Source organism: Xyrauchen texanus, chromosome 2, assembly GCF_025860055.1.
Source record: "Xyrauchen texanus isolate HMW12.3.18 chromosome 2, RBS_HiC_50CHRs, whole genome shotgun sequence".
NCBI lineage: Eukaryota > Metazoa > Chordata > Actinopteri > Cypriniformes > Catostomidae > Xyrauchen > Xyrauchen texanus.
In genome coordinates, this window is record NC_068277.1 from 25,294,912 (window position 1) to 25,315,576 (window position 20,665).

The 20,665-nt window shown below is 36.8% G+C and overlaps 1 protein-coding gene across 2 annotated transcripts in view; it reads left to right on the plus strand.

Annotated features, from left to right (window-relative positions):
* ext2 (exostosin glycosyltransferase 2) overlaps positions 1 to 18,468 on the plus strand; it is a 42,840-nt gene extending 24,372 nt beyond the window's left edge. For both annotated transcript variants that reach the window (XM_052154318.1, XM_052154308.1), the window contains exons 10-15: positions 6,480 to 6,669; positions 9,441 to 9,607; positions 11,294 to 11,437; positions 11,726 to 11,854; positions 15,704 to 15,786; positions 17,464 to 18,468. In XM_052154318.1, the coding sequence (XP_052010278.1) occupies positions 6,480 to 6,669; positions 9,441 to 9,607; positions 11,294 to 11,437; positions 11,726 to 11,854; positions 15,704 to 15,786; positions 17,464 to 17,602 (852 nt within the window). In that variant the 3' untranslated portion in view covers positions 17,603 to 18,468. The remainder of the gene's footprint in view (positions 1 to 6,479; positions 6,670 to 9,440; positions 9,608 to 11,293; positions 11,438 to 11,725; positions 11,855 to 15,703; positions 15,787 to 17,463) is intronic.
* The last annotated feature ends 2,197 nt before the right edge of the window (positions 18,469 to 20,665 follow it).

A 20,665-nucleotide genomic window follows, 5' to 3' on the forward strand; every position in this document is an offset into this window, starting at 1 on the left:
TTTGTTTCAGGATTTTACATGAGTAAAAGAAACTGTTATATTTTGACAAAATGTTATAGTTTCATATGAAATAATCTAGAGGTAGAATCTATTAGACCTCATTTTATATCAACAGTGGCAGTTTTAGTTAAAGTTTCTTTTATTTTTCATAAATACATTAATGTATTATTAATATTATTTATGACTAGCACACTGACCTAACCATGGTAATGTTTCCTTCTGTGTAATATGTGTATAAATATGTAATATTGGGTAACAAACGTGATAATAATGGGCTCATATTAGTAAATATGCTCTTCAACTTTTAAAAGGGGAGAGAAAACTTCCTGTAGATTTTGTTAACAAAAATAATGACACTTGATGCATGTCCTTGTACTGGAAAACCATGAACAAAACTATGCAACTTAAAAGGAAATGCAACCCAGGATACATTAAATACAGGTTATGTTTAATCTATGGCAGGTCGACACTTGATTTCCAATGTAAAATCTGTCCTGAAGCAAAACCAGTTGAGAAGCACCGAGTTAAAGTTACAGACAGGAGCAGTCTGGCCTCGTTGTCGCGCACCTACAGTATATGTTAACTGTTAATAATCATAAGACATTACTTTAAAAGCTCACACAGCTGATAATATTTTTCATTTAGTTGTTAATTTAACAAGATATGATAACATGTAAACTAACATGCTTTAGTTATATAACATGTTATAGTTACATGATATTTTTTTATCATGTTTATAATTCTGTTAGCTTTCTTATTTTTTTCTATTTATTTATTTTCAAAAGGGAGACTTTTTTTTACACATATGTACCAAGAGTGGACGCCACATCATTCTTAAAAGTGTAACACATACTTCAATAAAATAAACGGTTTCAGGTTTCAAGTTTCAATTATTATAGTGTTTGCTCAAAAATAAATTAATAAATAAAATAACCCTTTTGTTTTCACTGATAATAGTAATTGTGTAATACCGTATACTGAGATACCGTGAGACCGTGATATTTTCTGAGAGCGTTGTCATACCGTGAAAATCTAATACCGTTGCAACCCTAGTGCAAATGCACTTTTACAGAAACTAACCAAAAGTTGAGTACCCAGTCATTTACTGCTTGTTCTTCATATCAGGTCAACACTAAGCAAATATTCTGGCGTTGACTGTCGGAATGAAAAATTTGTCTTGTTTTCCTGCTTATTTACTTGTACAAATTGTAAAGGCTCAGCATACACTGAAACGCACTGGAGCCTGCCCAATTAGAGCAGAGCATTTTGTCTGAGCTTGCGTACACCACACCCCTGTGTTCTACTTTATTCATCTTACCACTTATATGTCACAGTGGTACTTTTATTATTTCCCCCCTCTGTTTTAGTGTCCGTGTCAGGCACCTCAAAGAAATTTCCATTGGCATATAAATTTTGTTTTTATTAGCGGGATGGTTTTCTGATGTTGTGTGAAGGACGGCTGTGTCCATGGTGACAGACCATGGCTGACGCTGCTAGGGAGCTGTTTTACCACTGCTCTGTATTTGCGGGCACCTGCAGCAGCTGCTGTATAGGAGGGTGTAGTGTGCTCCCTGCCAGCCATGCTGAAGGATATCAATACCATAGCGGGCCTCATTGTGTGGGGCCTTTGAGTTTTTAATCAAACTACAGTCTCCTTTATTTGCAGGAAGTGTTATCACTACTGTTATACAGGAAATGTAAGTATTAATTTAAAGACCTCAAACCACAAATAGAAACTTCAAAAGTGTGCAAATTTTTTTTAGCCACTTTTGAAAAACATTGCATAGTGAGGATGTCTTCAAAAATAATGGAATAAATAGTTTTCATTTATCAATTAACGTCATACAAAGTCCAGTTAATATTAAAAAATATTTGGTATGACCACATTTGCCTTTAAAACAGCACCAATTCTCCTTGGTATATTTTTTGTTAATGACAGATAGGATGTTTCAAGCTGCTTGAAAAATTCACCACAGTTCTTCTCTTCTTCGTCTCAATTGCTTCTGTCTCTTTATGTAATCCCAGACTGACTTGATGTTCAGTGGGGGGCTCTGTGGGGGCTATGCCATCTGTTGCAGGGCTCCCTGTTCTTCTAATCTTTTCTATTTGCAAAAGGAATGTTTGGGAGTCTAAAATGTATATTTCCTATTGTTACTAAAAAGCTTAAGATTTAAATTAACCATCTTTAGACAAATATTTTTTTAAACATCTTATGTGCCTTAGACTTGCACAGTACTGTATATATTTCAGTTCACTTTAAGTATGTTTTCATTTTTAAAGGTTCATTTTAGTAGGACTAAAATAATAAATAATCTTTTTATTGCAAATCCTTTTGTCTGACTGAAATTGTACAAGGCTGATTTTTGCGAAGATGGTTTAACAGACCTAGATAGTGCAATTGTAGCTCTGCTTCATGTGTTATAAAATGTGTTATATTAGCTTTCATAAAATGAAAAATGTGTTATATTAGCTATTAGTGCTCAGTGCAGTTTATTGCAGGCTCCAAATTTAACGCTGATGTTGCAGTAAGCTGTTCATTATTTGTTGCTTCTGGGTCAGTCCATCTCAAGTGGTCCAATACAGGTTGCTTGACCATTTAAAATGTTTCTTTAGGCCATCTTGCGTCATGGTACATGAAAAATATTGGTTAAATTGCTGTTTACGGAAACCTCAATATCTTGGCTCAGGATGGTCGTAGCTCCTTGGAACAAAAACTGATATCTAGAGCACATTACAAGGTACATATACATATATAAACATTTTGCACATTCTTGTTCCTTAGACTTAGAACTTAAGTCCTAATGTAATGCTCAAGATTGCTCAAAGTTCCACTTTTAGGGTCCATTTAAAATGGGAAGGGTCTTAATTTCTTAGGGGGTACCTAGGTAAGTATAGTGTGCGTGCAGAACATTTCAGGTTTGAGACTTCTCTTTTTTTTTTATCATCTTCTTTCTTTTTTTATGGGGGCGAGAAGGTGCAATTTTTTTCAATTCCCCTCACTTTTGGGTTGAATTTCTCTGGTGGGGGACCAGAATGGAGCCTGAAATTTTCACAGAAATAAGTCCTCTATATTTGCATTCTGCTAATTGCATTCTGCAAACTGCTGTTTGAGATTCCACTGGTTACAGAGCAAAGGCTAATAGAAATCTGGGGAAAAGCCTACTTTATTCATGCATTTTCAGAAATGAACAGATGTAATATAAGCATAATAAATAATACAAATTAACAGTATTTTACATGCTTACATGTACCTGTTTTATTAGAAGCTGTGAGATTTCCTAACTCAGTCTCTCTGAAATGTTTTGGGAGCATCCGGTGAAAGTAGTCAATTTGGCAGGTGTCAGTTTTCTGAGAACATTGTTCAACACAATTTGTCCTCAGTAGACATTGGTCCATTTGGGTGGAAGAATTTTGCAAAATGAACAAAGTTTTCCACGCTGATGTCCTCAACCAATAATGTGTCTTTAACGCATTGAGTTTCTCAGCCGGAGAAACTGAGAATTTATCACTAGGGAGACAGTGATCATATCTACTCTGTCAGTTGTAACACATTGATTAAAGGAGATGTTATCAGGAAGTGGGTCATCTTTTCCTGACTCTTCAAGCATCTACACTAAGGCCTCTATACCTGGACACTGGTCGCATAACTGTTTATGTCACAGACTAGAAGTTCCAGCATGTCCTTGATGTCCACTTTTAGCTTTGCTGACTGAACCATCAGGTTGATGTTTTGATTTTGTGTGCAGACACAGACAGTGTGAGTTCCAGATGCTCCTGGCAGCACACCACACATCTCCCTATCTTTAACTCTGGGTGCTGATTCTTAAACTCCACACAAATTTCATTAAGGTTACTTAAAACAAAATGCTTTTGTTTATGAACTTTTTGAAGAACGCTGTGGTGGATCATGCTTCAGTGTTGCCAATATCAAAAGTAGTAACATTTTGGTTCTCATTGACAAGTATAAGCTATTGTAGGTCAATCATAAACATAATTACTGTAAAATACTGTTCATTTTTATTATTCGTTATGCATATATTACATAATTTCTCAAAATGCATGAATAAAGTAGGCTTTTCCCCAGAGTTTTAGCTCTTTAACCAATTTTTTTACAGCAGAATTCTACTATAGAGGACTTATTTCTGTGAAAATGTCAGGTTCCTATCTGGTCCTCCATCAGAGATATTCAATCCTAAAGTGAGGGGAATAATAAAAAAAAAAGTCTCAAACCTGAAATGTTCTGCATGCACACTATACTTACCTAGCTACCCCCTAAAAAATTCTAACCCTTCCCATTATAAATTGACCCTAAAAGTGGAGCTTTGAGCAATCTTGAGCATTACATTAGGACTTAAGTTCTAAGTCTAAGGAACAATAATGTGCAAAATGTTTATATATGTTCATGTACCTTGTAATGTGCTCTAGATAACAGTTTTTGTTCCAAGGAGCTACGACCATCCTGAGCCAAGATATTGAGGTTTCCGTAAACAGCTGTATAACCTAAATTCTTTCATGTGCCATGACACAAAGATGCCCGTCGTGGTTAAACCAAGTAAAACAAAAATAAAAAACTGGTGGTTTTGCAATGCCAATACATAAAGGTAATCACAAAAAAAATAAATTGACCCTTCTTTTTGTGTCTCTTCTCCAATGATGAAGTCAAAGTGACCATGAAATGGCAGCGAAAGTGTGTGGACTCGGCCTGCGTTCAGTCCTTTTTCTTAAAGTCTATAAACAGCAGTCTTCATGACTGCATCAGAGGCCCTTTAAGTGCTCGCAATATTTACTTTACAGCGTCACTTGATCTGGGCCCCAGTCCATGCAACTTTGGGAGTTTACAGGCTGTTTTAAAGTGGGCCAGGAAGATGAGCCAAGCCCCACACTGGCAGGAGACAGCCACTGACGCCGATAATGTCCCAGCACCCCTGCTTCACCCCGGTCCTGCCAGGACTCATCTGGAACCCTGCTGCAAAAGAGTTCACAAGAGTGCGATCATAAAATTCCGCTCTCAACAAAACAGCTCGGGATAAATAGCAACATAAAGATGCAAGTCCAAATTGGAATCGGAATTGTCCTTATTAAGAGGTGTATCACTTTACATTTAAGACTTTTCTTTAAACTTGCTTTGTTGGTGGTCTGGTGCATTAACAGTGACAGTAAAGTTTTATATACACCTAAAGACTGTATACATACAGAATAAACAATATAGTAGAAATTTATATAAAATAGATAAACATGAGATATTCAGTTATAGGCATGAGAACATAAGTGTTAATCTAATTGTTTTGTTAATAAGATGGCAGTAGTTCAGCATATTATGGAATTATGAGAAAGATAGGGCCTGTTATGGTATTGTACCTGGGATATATGGTATCTGCAGTGGGGGCAGATCATCCATATTTGACATGCAACTAGTGCTGATGATTTCTTGATTGGATTAACCCTAGTCAGTTGGTGTTGATTACACCTGCTTCTGTGATTTGTTGTTAATCACAGTTGCTGGTGAGAAATGCTTCACTGTCTAATGAAGTGCTCATTTACTATACTTTTTCGTAAGATGGGGAAAAAGATGAAGAAATGTTATTAGTCATTGATGTTTTGATCTAGCTTTGGTGGATAACAGATGTGTGCATTTTATTTTTAAAAACAGCACCAGGAAGTTTAACATTCTAATCAAATTCAGATACATAACAGTTGACAGGAATATGATGGAAGGATGCCATGGAATGACAAAGAGCCTAAAGAAAAGTAGTATTTAATTTAGCCAATGCAAACACTGCTCTTAATATCGGGCACATAGTATATTGGTTTCTCCGTGTTTTCTCCATCTCTTCAAAAATTACCGGCAGATTTCACTCAGGTCAGCTAAGGAAAATATTCTCTCTTAATCTTTCCTCTTTCCAAATGTAGGCTACCGCAAGGAATGTGGCACCTATACACACAAAGCCATTAGCGGATTAAACTTTGATAGAAGTTTTAGTGGACTGCAATAGCAGAGATGCTTTATGGGTTGCTCCATATCTAGCTCATAGTATTTCTCTAGATTATGGAGAGTAAAATCTTGGCTTCTGACAGGCTAAGGAGGCTCATAGTACTCACATATTGCCCAAGTTTGGAATAGAAGGTTTAGGCAAATGCTTTGGCATACTGAAATGTCATGGCATGCTGCTCCAGCTGTTTGTTAACTCTGTCCTAATCATTGTTGTTTGTGAGCTTGACATTCCACACCACCACTGCTGATTATTAGCATTCTTGGTAATCTTTCAATTTTATAGGCTGAGCTAGTTTCCAAATGTGTTTCTAAATAAAGCCATGTTTTGGGGCTGGAGGTTATCTGACTGCCCATTAAGTCATTAAATAGGTTTAAGTTATTGAATGTGCTTGCATTTGTAAAATGAAACAATGTAAACTGTTACTGTACAATGTAAACTGTTACATTGAATTGTCTGATGAATTGGTTGTTTGTTTTTTCGCAACAGAAATGGTCAAGTGTGAACAGCCCGCTTTTCCTTCCCCTCATACCACCACGCTCACCTGGGTTCACTGCTGTGGTGTTGACCTATGATCGAATCGAGAGCCTCTTTAGGGTCATTACTGAGATCTCCAAGGTGCCCAGTTTGGGCAAGCTACTGGTGGTGTGGAACAACCAGAACAAGAGCCCTCCTGAAGGTCAGTGCCACGTTGTAGTGCAAACACTTGAGAATAAATATTATTATATTGGATCAGTCATGGAAATTACAGGAATAGTTCACCAAAAACAAAATACTCTCATGTCTTGTATGCCTTCAGAGAACTTGATATATTACACATGAGATGTATGGACTACTTTTGTGATTCTTTTGGGCCCTTTTTTAATCTTTCGGTCACTATCGATTGCTATTGTATTAGAGTCGGACTGTGATATTCATTAAAACATGAAAAAGTCAAAGGAAATTTCTATAGTAAATATTTTTTTCTAGCTATGCTTCACTCTAAACCTTCTTGGGTTAGAAATTGATTTTTGTAATTTCAGAAGCTATCAAATTATTCTGTAATCATAAACAACTGGAGTCTGAACAGTGATGGAAATTAATTGGTCCAATGATGTGGAAACCCACATATTAATTCAAGCATTCAGATAAATGAAATGCTTTTCATTTGAAAGTGATTGGCTAAATGAAACTTCTTTTATATCAACTTCTGTGATACCAATAGGAGATTCAGTCGGGCAGCTCTAAGAAAAGGCATGAAACCCCTGATATGGACCAGATGAATGATAAGTCAGTGATTAGCCAAAATCCTATTCCTTTAGAATGGAGAGTTGATAACATCATATGCCTGACTCTGGGGACAAAACTACCTGGTTTATATTCAGATATAGAGTTAGAACCAAAGTGTTTGGCACATCAGTTGGCATACGGCTTTACTTGAAATATTATTTACTTTTCTCATTAGCCAGTTGCTGTCCATGAGCTGTTGATGTCTAAAGGTCCCATTGCTCCAGACTGTACAATTTAATTATATTTTAATTAATTTTGATTTATGATTTGTTTTCACCAAACTTCTACCCTAAACATTATTATGCAACCAAAAGGATCATTCCCCTAATGATCTCCCTATCCTACAATTGTGGTCAAATTAATAGCCTTTAGAGATGATATTAGTAGTTATTTATTGTGGCTGTGCCTCTAATGATACTGCTTAACAAGGCAGTTAGGTATGCGTCTGTTTATGGAGTCCTTTGAGTATGGAAAAAAAAGAGCAATGGGGAATTAAATATATCCTCTCCATAGATTTTAGTTATGTCATTATGAAGGGAAATACTTTGAAGTGGACTAATGGCTCACTGTTTCCTTTGATTAGAGGCGTCGCTGAAGCCAGGCTCAAGCTTTGTTACCCATTAGAACTAAAAGGTCTGTTCATGGGTCAACCAAGGGCTCAAGCCTTGAAGATGATGGATTTCCTCCACACACTTTTCCATCACTGATTGTGTTTGTTTATTTCGAGCCTCCGTAGCTGCCCATGTCTTGACTGTTTGTCATTTTAATGAGGTGCTGGCAAACACTGACAAAAGGATTGTGTCTTGGGAGTTTCTCAATTGGTTAAATACACAGGGGAGAGCTTTCATATGGTTATATCACAGTGGATATAATTTGCTAAAGCTCTTTTAAAATAATCGTACACGAAGTACAGCCCAAACTTATTAATTTTCTGTACAGTGCAAGGATGTGATTATGGGCATTGTGGTCAAAAAGTTGTTTGCTGCAGTCAAGATTCCTGTTAGTCCTTATGGCACTGTAGCAAGAGATTTATGATGTGTGGACATATAAATGTGTGTACTGTGTGGCGCTCTGGATTACGTGGGTTAGTGTGTTGAACTGTTACTCATCTTTGTCCTTACTTCATCTTGTCTGTGTTTATTTTTGTCTTTGTTGAACCTTCTGAGCCTGGCTTGGATGTGGTGACAGGATCAATTTTCTTGCATGAGAAGATCTGGCTCTTCTTTCAGCCTTAGTCTGGGGCCACAAAGGCTTTCCGGCAGTTAGGAAATACTTATTCTTTTTTCTTCATAGTTTGTTGTTATTTTGTGAAACAAACAGGGTAGACAGAACTGTTTCAGACTAACCGAGACTCAATCGGTGATGAGCTCATTCCAGATCTCCTTAAATTTTCCCTGGTCTCTAAGCTGGGCTTTGGGGTAGAGGTATAATTGCAGACTCTTCCCCAGTCTGAGGGTCTCTGTGTTTGAGTTCCAGTAGACACTCTCATCAGTTTTATTAGGTGACACTCTGTGTGCCGGCTGCCTTTTGCATGATATGAACATCTCCCAAGCTCTTACACAACTGAAAATATAGCGCGTTGTCTATTGTGCTCTGGGAGGATTCTAAGTGTAGACCGACTCATATGTGCTTTTACTCGCTGAAGTGTTTAGGCTTATCCATCCACGCCCTCTTTTCCACAGTTACTGCCATCTCTCAATGTTTTCTCATCTTCTCCAAAAGAAAACCAACCAGTGGTGTGCAGTCAGCTCCTTCAAACCGTACAGAGAAAGTGTGACATAAACGGAAGAGGAAAATGTATTTAAATTATGAAGCCTTTTTTCCCTCTATTAAAAAAATGTATATGCGTTTAGAAAATAAATGCATTAAAATACAATAGTATTCAACTTTAAAACAATTTAATAATCGTATACTACCTTAAATAACTTAACGTTGTTTCTCCTGTTTGATGGAGTAAGTGTTGTGTCACAGCTAGTCAAATTATCACGCTGTAACTCTACGTTACTGCGTCCCCCTTTACAGGAAATTTTGAAGGGTTCTGTAATTAATTTGTATTAGCAGAGTGACACAGTCTTGAATGGGTAAGGGGTTTATGCACTGCACTGCACGCCACTGAAACCGAAAGTGTATTATTATTATAATTAGCTCACTGTTTTCATACTCCACTTCTCTCTTTAACAGAGTCACTGTGGCCCAAAGTTGCAGTACCTCTTAAAGTGGTCCGCACCAAAGAAAACAAGCTCAGCAATCGCTTCTTCCCGTTTGATGAGATTGAGACAGAAGCTGTGCTGGCCATCGATGATGACATTATCATGTTGACGTCGGATGAGCTGCAGTTTGGATATGAGGTAATATATAAAGTGTATATATATCATTTCGTATAGCATTTCGTGGATGAAATCTCAAGTTGCATGCTGCACTGATGATGGCATAATATTGGATCAAATCAAGGTGGCAAGGGAGGCAGTGCCTCCTCAAAAAAACAATTTGAAATAGAAAATAATTAGCAGGACAGAAATTAAGCAAAACTAATTAGAGGTAATTAGATATTAATTATTGCTGATTTATTGAATGTTAAAATTAATTCTTAGTCTTTCCTTACTGTGTCAGACACAGACATTGAGGCAACAAGAGTCTGCTCCCAGCTGCTCACACAAGGGAAAATAAACTTGTGCTACGTCTGAAACTCCATACTTCCCTACCAGTATAGTATGCCAAAAACAGTATTCCAATGAAGTAGTATGTCCGAATCCTCAGTATTCATAAATAGGATTCATAAAACAGTTATCTAGAAATACCTGGATGAACTACTATTTCCGAGATTCTGAAGAGCGGATCGACTGGACAATTTACTGTCCCATAATCCCACTGGGGCTGAGGTGACATCACTTTCAAAATGCTGAATTTAAAAGAACTGCAGAGAACTGCGAATTGTATATATATTTTAATATATTCGGGTCATGGGTCAATACCAACGTTCACAGAATCTATTCATACTACTCATATACATACCTAAAGAACATATTATATAAAGTGCAAACCACTTATTTTTCAAGAGAAACAATGTCCACCAGCAGATGGATTTTCAAAGTTTGGCACAGCTTCTTACCAAAGCCAATCCTCTAATGTAGTGCAAGAAGTTGTGGGTAATATTAGCCCAAAAATCATGCATAATTTGAAATAAGCTGGAAATTTTGACGGGACATCTGATGCCTTTGATGTTCTTTTTGACATGTACTATGATTTTGGACGCACATATTAATTTGCTTAGGAAAGCCATTACCTATAGATTCACTGTTGTTTCGTCTATGTAAAATAGCTTGCTTATGAAACTGTATAGGCACCTTGACAACACTATGCTCCTAAGAAAGTTTTTTTTTTCCCAGCAGAAAGTAGCTTCTTTTCACCCAAATTACTAGAATGCACTACTTGCAGATACTGTCCCTGAAGCAGCCTGGGGTTAATTGTGTTCCTCACAGACACAATGGTGATCCTAGTACCTCTTTGGGTCACACAGTATTCTTGAACCATCCTTTATTGCTCGGCATCTCAAAGCATTCTTTACAGATGAAGTCTCTATTTTTTTTGTTCAGGCCTTTTCTGATTAGGTGTTTGAAATGTAAATATGATGACAGGACAAGTAATGCCCTTCATAGCTATAGGCTTGCCTTCAGCTCACCTGCAGTCATTTATATACTATTGAGAGAATAGTGTGTAATTTATGGATGATTATATGAAATGGAAGACGGCTTTAGAAATGGCTGTTTGGCTAAAACTCTACCTGCTTATGCCACTCAGGAATTACATACTTTAGGCCTGTCTGTCACCTTTGGGATTAACAAACTGTTAGATCTAATTTTCATTGATTAACCCTGATCTCCAGGGTTTACCTTCTTTTGAAGGCAGTATCTATTTTCTAAAACAACCCTAATTGTTGAACAGTTATTTGTTCTTTTGACTGACCCAGTATGGTCTTGGAGACTGTGACAAGCTTTCTTTTATTTCTCAGACGTCTTCTGTGTGCTTGTTTGTAGGTATGGCGTGAGTTCCCTGACAGGTTGGTTGGATATCCTGGGCGGCTCCATTTATGGGACCATGAGATGGGCAAGTGGAAATATGAATCTGAATGGACCAATGAAGTATCCATGGTGTTGACTGGAGCTGCGTTCTATCATAAGGTACAGTAGAGTGCCGAATTGTGGCAAGGACTGTAAACTCCCATATTTTAAGACCGTGGTTGCTTTCTGCCAAAATAATACAAGCATGCGTGCTCATTTTCTCAATGTCCTCCCTCTGTGGTGCCCTTCAGAGATCCAGAGGTTATCTCACTTGTAATTTAAAACCCTTACTGATTTTCAGTCCTCTCTCCCAGAAAGTCACTCATCTCTACAGGGATAATATTCACAAACATAGTTGGTTATGTTTATAGGTTGAATGTTTTCACTTTTTTTTTTCTTTCTTTCCAGTACTTCAACTATCTTTACACATATAAGATGCCTGGAGATATCAAGAACTGGGTGGATGCTCATATGAACTGTGAGGATATTGCCATGAATTTCCTTGTGGCCAACATCACTGGCAAAGCCCCAATAAAGGTAACATTTCCAGGGCTCGACATTAAGCATTGTGATGTGCTTGTCCTTCGGACATGTAAATTGGTCATTCACTTGTCTGATTAAAAAAGTTTCTTGTCCAGAGAAAAAAAAGGAAATTTAAAGGTGCTGTAATAGATTTTTTTCATGGAAAAGTATGCAAAAATGTGTCCTACACCCTCAAAGATATTAATTAAATAGGTGTCCTGAGATATCTTACCAGTCTCTGTGACCGCTATAGACATTGTAAACAGCAAGCAAAAATGTGTCCCTAGACCACGGAAATTGACACTTTTCGTTTTGCTCGTCCACATAGTGTTGTATTTGAAGTGGATCATTGAGGCTATGGTTTAAAATGTTTGTCAGTTGAGGGTGCTTTTGTGCCACTGTTGAATTTGACAGTCACAGGAACAAACAATGCTGCTCTTTTGCTTGGTTTTGATCTCAAAATTATCTTTGGAGGGTGGGATTTTGGAATGAGGGGGCTTGGCTTATTCAACGGCCCAATCACGTGAATGCTTTAGAATGCTAAAATCGCTTGCAGCACCTTTAAATTATGTTGTGTGGTTGTCAATTAAAAAAATCCTCCATTTGTCATCATTTACAGCTCACACTTCTTTGTAATGAGATCTACTTTTACATAATGTTATTGCAGTAAGATCTACAATACACAACATATACATTGTCTCAATGCCAAAATTTCAGTAGGCTGTTGTGAAATATGAAGATTTTTGACATCAGCTTCAATTCCATACCAAATAACAGACTAACACTAACTAAATTGTTAAGAATTGTTTGTTTATTGCGTAAGTAATATGGCCTATTTAACAGTAGTAAACTGTCAGTATTAAAATAACATTAAAAAAGTGATGAATAGAACAAATTAAAAACACTAGAACCAAATACAAATTAACAAAAAAAAAAATTACAACAGTATCAACCATTTAAGTAAACATTCACAATGAGTGCAGCATATAACTACAGTACTATAGGCTAATGGTCTTCACTGTATTATAATAATACATTAATGTTTTTTTAGCTAAAGTTATCCAGCTAAGAGCATTGAGTGGTTTTCTTGTATGGTTGTTTGTTTAATATTAACAACACAGGGACAGAAGCGGGTTCATTAGGTTATAACACTTACAAGTCTGACGTTTGGATACAAATCCACCTTTTTCTCCACTGTATATGTTCATTTTATACATAAATCACTGTGTTTAAATGAATAGCTCACTAAGACTGGCATTTTGGTGGAATTGAAGTGCATTTGACCATTTAGGTGTGTATCCGTATTGGCGCGAGATCTCTCAGAGCACATGTAAAGCCTGCACACACACAAGCCACCTGTCAGTCAAACAGCACGCAGCAAGATCGCTAGTGAATGACAAAATTATACGCTCTGGATTATTTTCAACAGCAAAATAAGACTACAGATAAACTTTGTAATAAGTGATAAATGCCTAGGCACAAATAGAGCCAGTTATATTTTCATTATTTACATTTTCATCAGGCTACTTGTCGGGTCGGACAAGTCAAATTATTTTTCACTTGCTGCTCCAAAAATTCAGTTGTCCTGGAGAAGCATTAATGTCAAGCCCTGATAACCTCAGAGTACGATATGACTGTGCCTGATAGTTTGCTTTGGTTCTACTTTGAACTACTTTGGAGGGAAAAGGACCATATGACTGTGTACACCCTCTATACCAGTGTTTCCCAACCTTTTTTCCTTGAAGCCATCCTCCTTACATATATGAACGTGTGCACTGTGTAAGTGGTGCATTTCATCCTCATCAGATGCTTTGTTGGTAGAGCGATATTTAAATAAGTTTTGCAACAGTTGCCATGGTGTCAAGGTTTTTGGATATATTTTTATGTTTTTGTTGAGATTTTGCTTATATCATGTTAAATTAGATGTGGACACTGACAAGCTGTCCTGGAATAGTGCATTTTTATGTCTTTGTCCACATCAAAGCATATGTGGTTCTGCGCCACGACCCTATGTTGGGAACCTCTGCTCTAAACAATCGGACCACAAAGTACCTCCCCAATTCCACTGTAACAAATCATGAAATTTCAAATGTCATTAAATTAGGTCCTTTTTTAGCATGTTTGCTTATTGTGTTACTAGACTTCAATGAGGGGTTATATGTGGTCATGTAAAACTAAATTAGGACCAACCAATTTTTTGTGGAAAAAAAACTTGACTAGCAGTATGGCTGTATATGATGATATATAGTGGCAACGATATCGATAGAGATTTTGCCATATCATGTATATTGCAATAGGTTAATATCCATGTGCACGTAGGCTTATCTATGTGGGCAGAGCTTCACTTGAGACTTGAAGAAACTGAAGAAACTTCAAGAAGAACTTGAGGGTTTTTTCGGCATTGAAAATTGTTCTGCTGCCGCCCAAGCAAATTCAATGACATTCATCTCGTGATTGGCTTTTCAAAATCGCTAAATGTGCTTCTCATCTGACATGTGCATTTGTGTTTCACATGAGTGAAATACTCAATGTGTATACTCAGTTGTATACTCAATCATTTCGACCCAGGAAAAACCCTAAATGATAAAAACATCTCCACAGAATGGGATGACTCCAAAATGGGTAAAAAAAAATGAAGAGGAGCTCATTAAAACAGGTTGACATCTGTGCTGTGGGTTCACAAAAGCTGGCAGAGCTGAAAAATGTATCTGCAAACTGTCGCATGACGATAATCTCTCGTTATACAAGCAATCTGTTGTAATCTCTTGCAATCTGCAAGTGTTTATTTTTGTTGGATATTTTTACTTAATGTATGTATTATTTTCTTTGTTGCATTGTGATATATATATATATATATATATATATATATATATATATATATATATTAGTCACTATATAGTATATTGTTATTGTGATATAAAATGACTCATATCATGATATAAGCCCAGTCCTAACTAGCATTATAAGTAGAAATCAGTGGTAAAAACTTTTTTTATGTTAAACTGTAGAATATGGCCCCTTTAAGGTCTGTTAAATTGGTCATATTGTAAGAAGCGTTTGCTTACAGAGTGTTACAGCTTCCGGAATGTGCGGCTCCTCAAAAAATGTGGCTGTTCTGACAGGGTGCCCAAGTGCTCTGTCTCTGATCAGCTTTCGCCCTTTTCCCCTGGCCTCTGTAGTCTGCAGTGACTCTGTCCAGGTGCTGTGCAGCCTGTAAAGCCCTGGCCTTAACCTCTGTTATCTGGGTGTCACTGTCTGCCTCTCTCTTGTGCACTCTGTTTTCCTAAGCTCACGAGGGCATGTTCATTCTGCAGTCAGTCTTGCTGTGAACCTTCTCCCCTCTCTCCTCCACATCCCCACATCACCAACACCTCCTAGTGCCCCAACCCTGCACTCCCACTGTGGAGAGTGTCAGTCAAGTGTGTGTGTTGAGTAAGGAGGGATGGGGCAGAGGAGTTGTTCATCATTCTTCTAATGAGTGCGGCAGATATGGTCATTTAGCTAGGCCACAGGCACGAATGGATCTCAAATTACATCTGACTTATATGACCTGTCATCGAGCCATCTCCTCCCACCCAAACTCACTAACACACACACACTCTTCACAGTGGCCATTCATTGCAGCGCAAGCTCATTATTAAACAACCTTATCAATGTGGTCAGATTTTGTTGTTTTTAATATGAGGAAGTGTGTTATGACTTCTTAGACCTAAATTGGGAGCTACAGAGTTCAAAAGGTTAGGTAATTTCTTTCACATTTCTTTTTTATTTATTTATTTTTGTGACAGCTTAAAGGTAAGAACAGATAATCTTACACCAGATCAATCAAAAATGTAATCTCAAAGCATTTTTTACTCTTTCTAGGTTACTCCTCGTAAGAAATTCAAGTGCCCGGAGTGCACAGCGATCGATGGTTTGTCTTTGGACCAGACACACATGGTGGAAAGGTACAGTACAACTTGGGATCCTCTTTTGTAATGTGAAGGGGGTTCTGGCAGCATTTTGACGTTGGCATGGCTTTTTCCTGCATCTGAAACGTGTTGTGGGTTCCACCAACAATTGAGTCATTGTACCTCTGCATAGGAGGTATGCCTCGAGCCACTAGGGAGACTCAATACCTAGTCCATCTCAGAATAAAGCTTGCGTGCAAAGCCGTAGTCCATGCTGCAATATTCATGCAGTCAAAAAGGTTATTTTATTCATCTGTCTGTCTGCACCTGTGTGTCAAAAGTTTCTTTAGTAGAATAATTTCTCTCCAACACTTTGCATTGCCTGTCAGAGTGAAAATGCTACACTTGGCATTTCCAAAGTCCAGTGGGTTATTTCCTGTGCTCTCAGATCAAAACATTTAATTCAGTGAACCAGAAAACAACGTACCCTGTCAAAAGAGCTGTGATTTTCTTGTCTGTCAGATGGTCACCACAAACATTAATTCATTTCCAATTAAGGTATGAACTTCTCGAAGTTTACATCAGAAAGACTTGAATTGATTTTCCTTGAAAATTACAACATTTCCTTCATCCACTGAAGGATAATTAGTCTTGATTAATAGTTTCATACTTCCAACCTGTGTTTGATAAATTAAAGCAGGGATCTGGTTTACTCTGAACCTATCTGTGAGAGAGTGTTTGACCTTGGAAGTGAATACTGAGTGGTAGCAGCCAATCAAGGGCTTCACTGACTTCTGAACCCTTTAAGGGTCACACTGGTTAGATTGATGAAGGGGTTCCGGCCTTTAGACATGTTTCTTTTTTTCAATACATTTCCTGTCATAAATACAGGGTCTTGCACTGCTTAGGGAATGCTGGAATCCTGAATACTTCTGATCCATGGTAGCCTCCAAATACTCCTGTTCTCTCCACTTTTGAACACCTCCTGTTTTAAATCTACAGGAATAAGATTACAATTGGTTGTATACTAATGAATTTTCCAAGAATGTTTGTTTTCAACGGAGCCCTTTTTCAGTATTTGTGAAAAGCTCTTCCGATGTTAAAGGGATAGTTCACCCAAAGATGAAAATTCTGTCATAATTTGCTCACTATTATGTCGCTCCAAATCCGACTATCTTGGACCGGCCTTTCAATACGATGGCAGTGTATTGACAAGAAAGCAAGTTCTCTCATTTACTTACAATGCTCAACAGACGGCAATATTTTCACTGAATAAGTGACACATACTGGTCTGTCTCATTCGAACTTATTTTATGCCTTCAGAAGACTTGTAATTTGAAACAATTTTATGATATTTTGCATCCTTTTTTAAATGAATAGTTCACCAAAAAAGGAAAATTGTCATCTTCATATGGTTCCAAATCCAACGTACATTTACAAAGAGTAAACTTTGACAGAATTTTCATTTTTGGGTAAACTATCCTTTTAACCCTGATGTGAGTGGTTATCAAATACCATTGTATTCAAAAACAGACATGGATATTAATATTAATAATATTTTCCACATGAAATCATATAGGTTAGGAATGACACAAGTGTGTACTTTTTACTTTTAACTATTTCTTTCAGGTCTGATATTTTAAGTCTGCATTCATGGCTTGGAAAAGAGTTGCTGTTTTTATGCATATTGTGCTTTGCCTTCACTCTTTCAGCCTCTTTCTTCTTCCTTTTCAGGTCGGAGTGCATAAACAAGTTTGCCTCAGTGTTTGGCACCATGCCCCTAAAGGTTGTTGAGCATCGTGCTGATCCTGTCCTCTATAAAGATGACTTCCCAGAGAAACTCAAAAGTTTTCCCAACATTGGTAGTCTGTGACACTACCATGGCTTTGTCCCACCATTTCTATCTCTCAGCCCAGACTATAGGCCCTCTTTCTCACTCTGCATCTGACTTAAATACTTAAAGTGGAGTGCTGTTGGGTGGTGCTGTAATAGGAACTTAAGTACTGTAAAAAATTATTGTCATGTTTTAGTCTTGAGAACGGTTGCTGAAACTGGATGCAGTAAGGTGAGTTTTGAATGAAGACACGTCAGAATCTGTATCTGTATGTCCATCATAGCCTAAAGACACAACTAATGGATGTCTATTTATGGATTATACCATATCTGTTTGAGGAAAGAGGCAGGATAGAGGTATATTACACCCCACTGACGAACAGTAATTTAACTTCTGTAGTTAGACTTATTGTTTTTTCCAAGGATATGCATTATACTGAACATAACATGATCTGAATTGAATATTGGACATATTTGGATGGGCAATTAGTTGTACATGATGTTGTTATGCACAGTGACTGTTAGTGATTTTAATTCTACAGTTTGATTTATATCAGTTGGACATTTCATTTTTGTATTCAGTTGCTGACTTTTTAAGTGTTGCTGTAAAAAAGTATTTTATATAAATGTTCCTCTATTTAATTCACATTTTCTGTTTCTCTTTAAAGGTTTGACATATTAATGCATATATTAAAAGACACTATTTGCAGAGTTATTTACATCTGAGAACAATGGGGTTAATATACCATGATATTGCAAAAAACTTAAATCCTTAATTTGTATTTAGTTATCACATTTCATTTTTACATTTTCCATAATTCTTCCTTTCCCGTTGTTTTGTGTGTGTGTGTTTGTTTTTGTTTTTTTACAGTAAGATTTGTTATGTGTAATAAACACAGTGGATAAAACGTGTATATTTAATGGTACGTTGACTTGGATTCTGGTTAAATTTTCTTTTTTTCAGCTGTTTCTTTTGTCTGGTCCCAGAAGCAGATGTCTGAGCTCTTTGAGTAATTTAAGTTCAGGAGCCTGTGTGTCTGAGATAAATTCATTTAATCTCCATGGGGAGTGAACTTGTGAAGAAAAATGTATTCCTGTACTGACTCTTCCTGCATGAAGAAAGTGAAAGTCCGGTAAGGAGGTTTTAGCAACAAGTTAAGTATTGGAAATGTCACCGAATGACCATTTACACGCAGAGAGCCAGATTGTCTGCTGCATCCTGCCTTGTGAAGTGTGTTATACAGCCCAGAGGACACTGCTATAGGAGTACTGGAATCGCTGAACTTTACATTTTCTACTTATAAAAATGTGTTTGAGAGTGAGCACTAAGCCGAGCATCAAAGTTGAGTATTTAGGCTTATCCTTGTTTCTGATAACCCTTTGTTTTGTATTGGGCACTGTCTGATTTATCTCAAATATTGCCTCCCCACATTTAAAGGTGTTCTCACCCTCCCAGATGTGTATGACTTCTGCTGAGCACAAAGGAAGATTTTTAGAAGAATAGTTCTGCTCCGTAGGTCCATACAATGCAAGTGAATGGTGACCAGTACTTTGAAGGTCCAAAAAACACATAAAGGTAATCCACACTACTACAGTGGTTAAATCCATATTTTCAAAATGTGAATCACCACAAACAAAAGAAGAATGTGAAAGTGGAGATTTACAGTATAGTAAAAAAAAAAATACCTATCGCATCGCTTCTAAATATACTGCGTTAACCACTGGAGACATATGGATTATTTGTATGCGCTTTTAGGACCTTTAAAGTTCTGGCCACCATTCATATGCATTTGTTTCTTAATACACTCAGAACAATGTCAGTGGTTAAAAAGAATCATAAGCTTCTTATGGTCTACTTTATCATTTTAAACATACTAAATTTAGGTCTTGCAATGTGCAAGCTCTAGTCAGTGGATCTTCATAGATTGCCACTTATGAAGAGAGTTAATATTTACACAAGAAATTTAACTGCGATTTTGTTATTTTCTCTTTTTTTTATTCATCTGGATTTAGATAAAAACAAAGCAAACAAAAACACAATTTCAAATGAAATTAAAACATTAGAAAACCCAGCACCTGTAATTGTTATACTTATAAATATTGATTTTAAAAGCGTAGTCTCGGGCCAAATGAAAACGTAATGTAGTATGTCTCTAAATGTAAAATGTCTCTTGTACCAGGCTTTGACAACAGATGTGGCTTGGCCAGCAGTATGTTACTGTAAAAATGTACTGGAGGGTAGTGATTCACTCAAAACGGGTGTAAGCAAAACATTTTAGAACATAATCGGTGTAGTAGGCCTAGTTTGAGTTGTGGCTGCAATGCCTTCCATGACACAGGCTTTGATTTGTTCAGTTCCATTTTAAACAAAATATACAACTGCATGTTTGCCCTGGGTAAGGGTGATGTGAAGAAAACTGAAAATCTACATAGACAATAAACAATTTACCAGCTCGTAATACTTAACCATTATGTGCAATAACTTAGTAAATCACACAATATATATAGAACATAAACAAGCTTGACAGTAAATAATTATTTAAAAAGCCATACATTTAGCTTAAAGCATTTATCACATTTTATGCCCCAAACGTTCATACAACAAATGCAAGAATCGTCAGTCACACATAAAATAATATATTTCTAATAAGGATATTTTACAAAAGAAAATACAGCTCCAAAGGTTTTTTTTTTTTTTTTTTTTAACCAAGAAAATAATTCAAATTAAGCTCAAAGAAAACTGTACATGCGACCACACAAAACAATGCTTTCTATTATTCTACTGCTTAGAAATGCCTACTTCAGTAGTATACTTTTTGAGAGATGGGATAGAGAATGACTTCTCCGTAACTCAGGCAACTGTAAGTTACTGTTACAAATAACATTTCCTTCTAATCTTTTCTCACAATCTCTACAGTGTCCAAATGTTGCCCTTTTACATGTTTAGTTAATCTATGTGTGTGTGTGTGTGTGTGTGTGTGTGTGTGTGTATATATATATATATATATATAATATATAACGCAAATGTCATGACTTTTGTGCTCTGTAAGTTATGTGCAGAGTAGCTCATTTAATGGTGCATGAGTGTATATGTGTACTGATG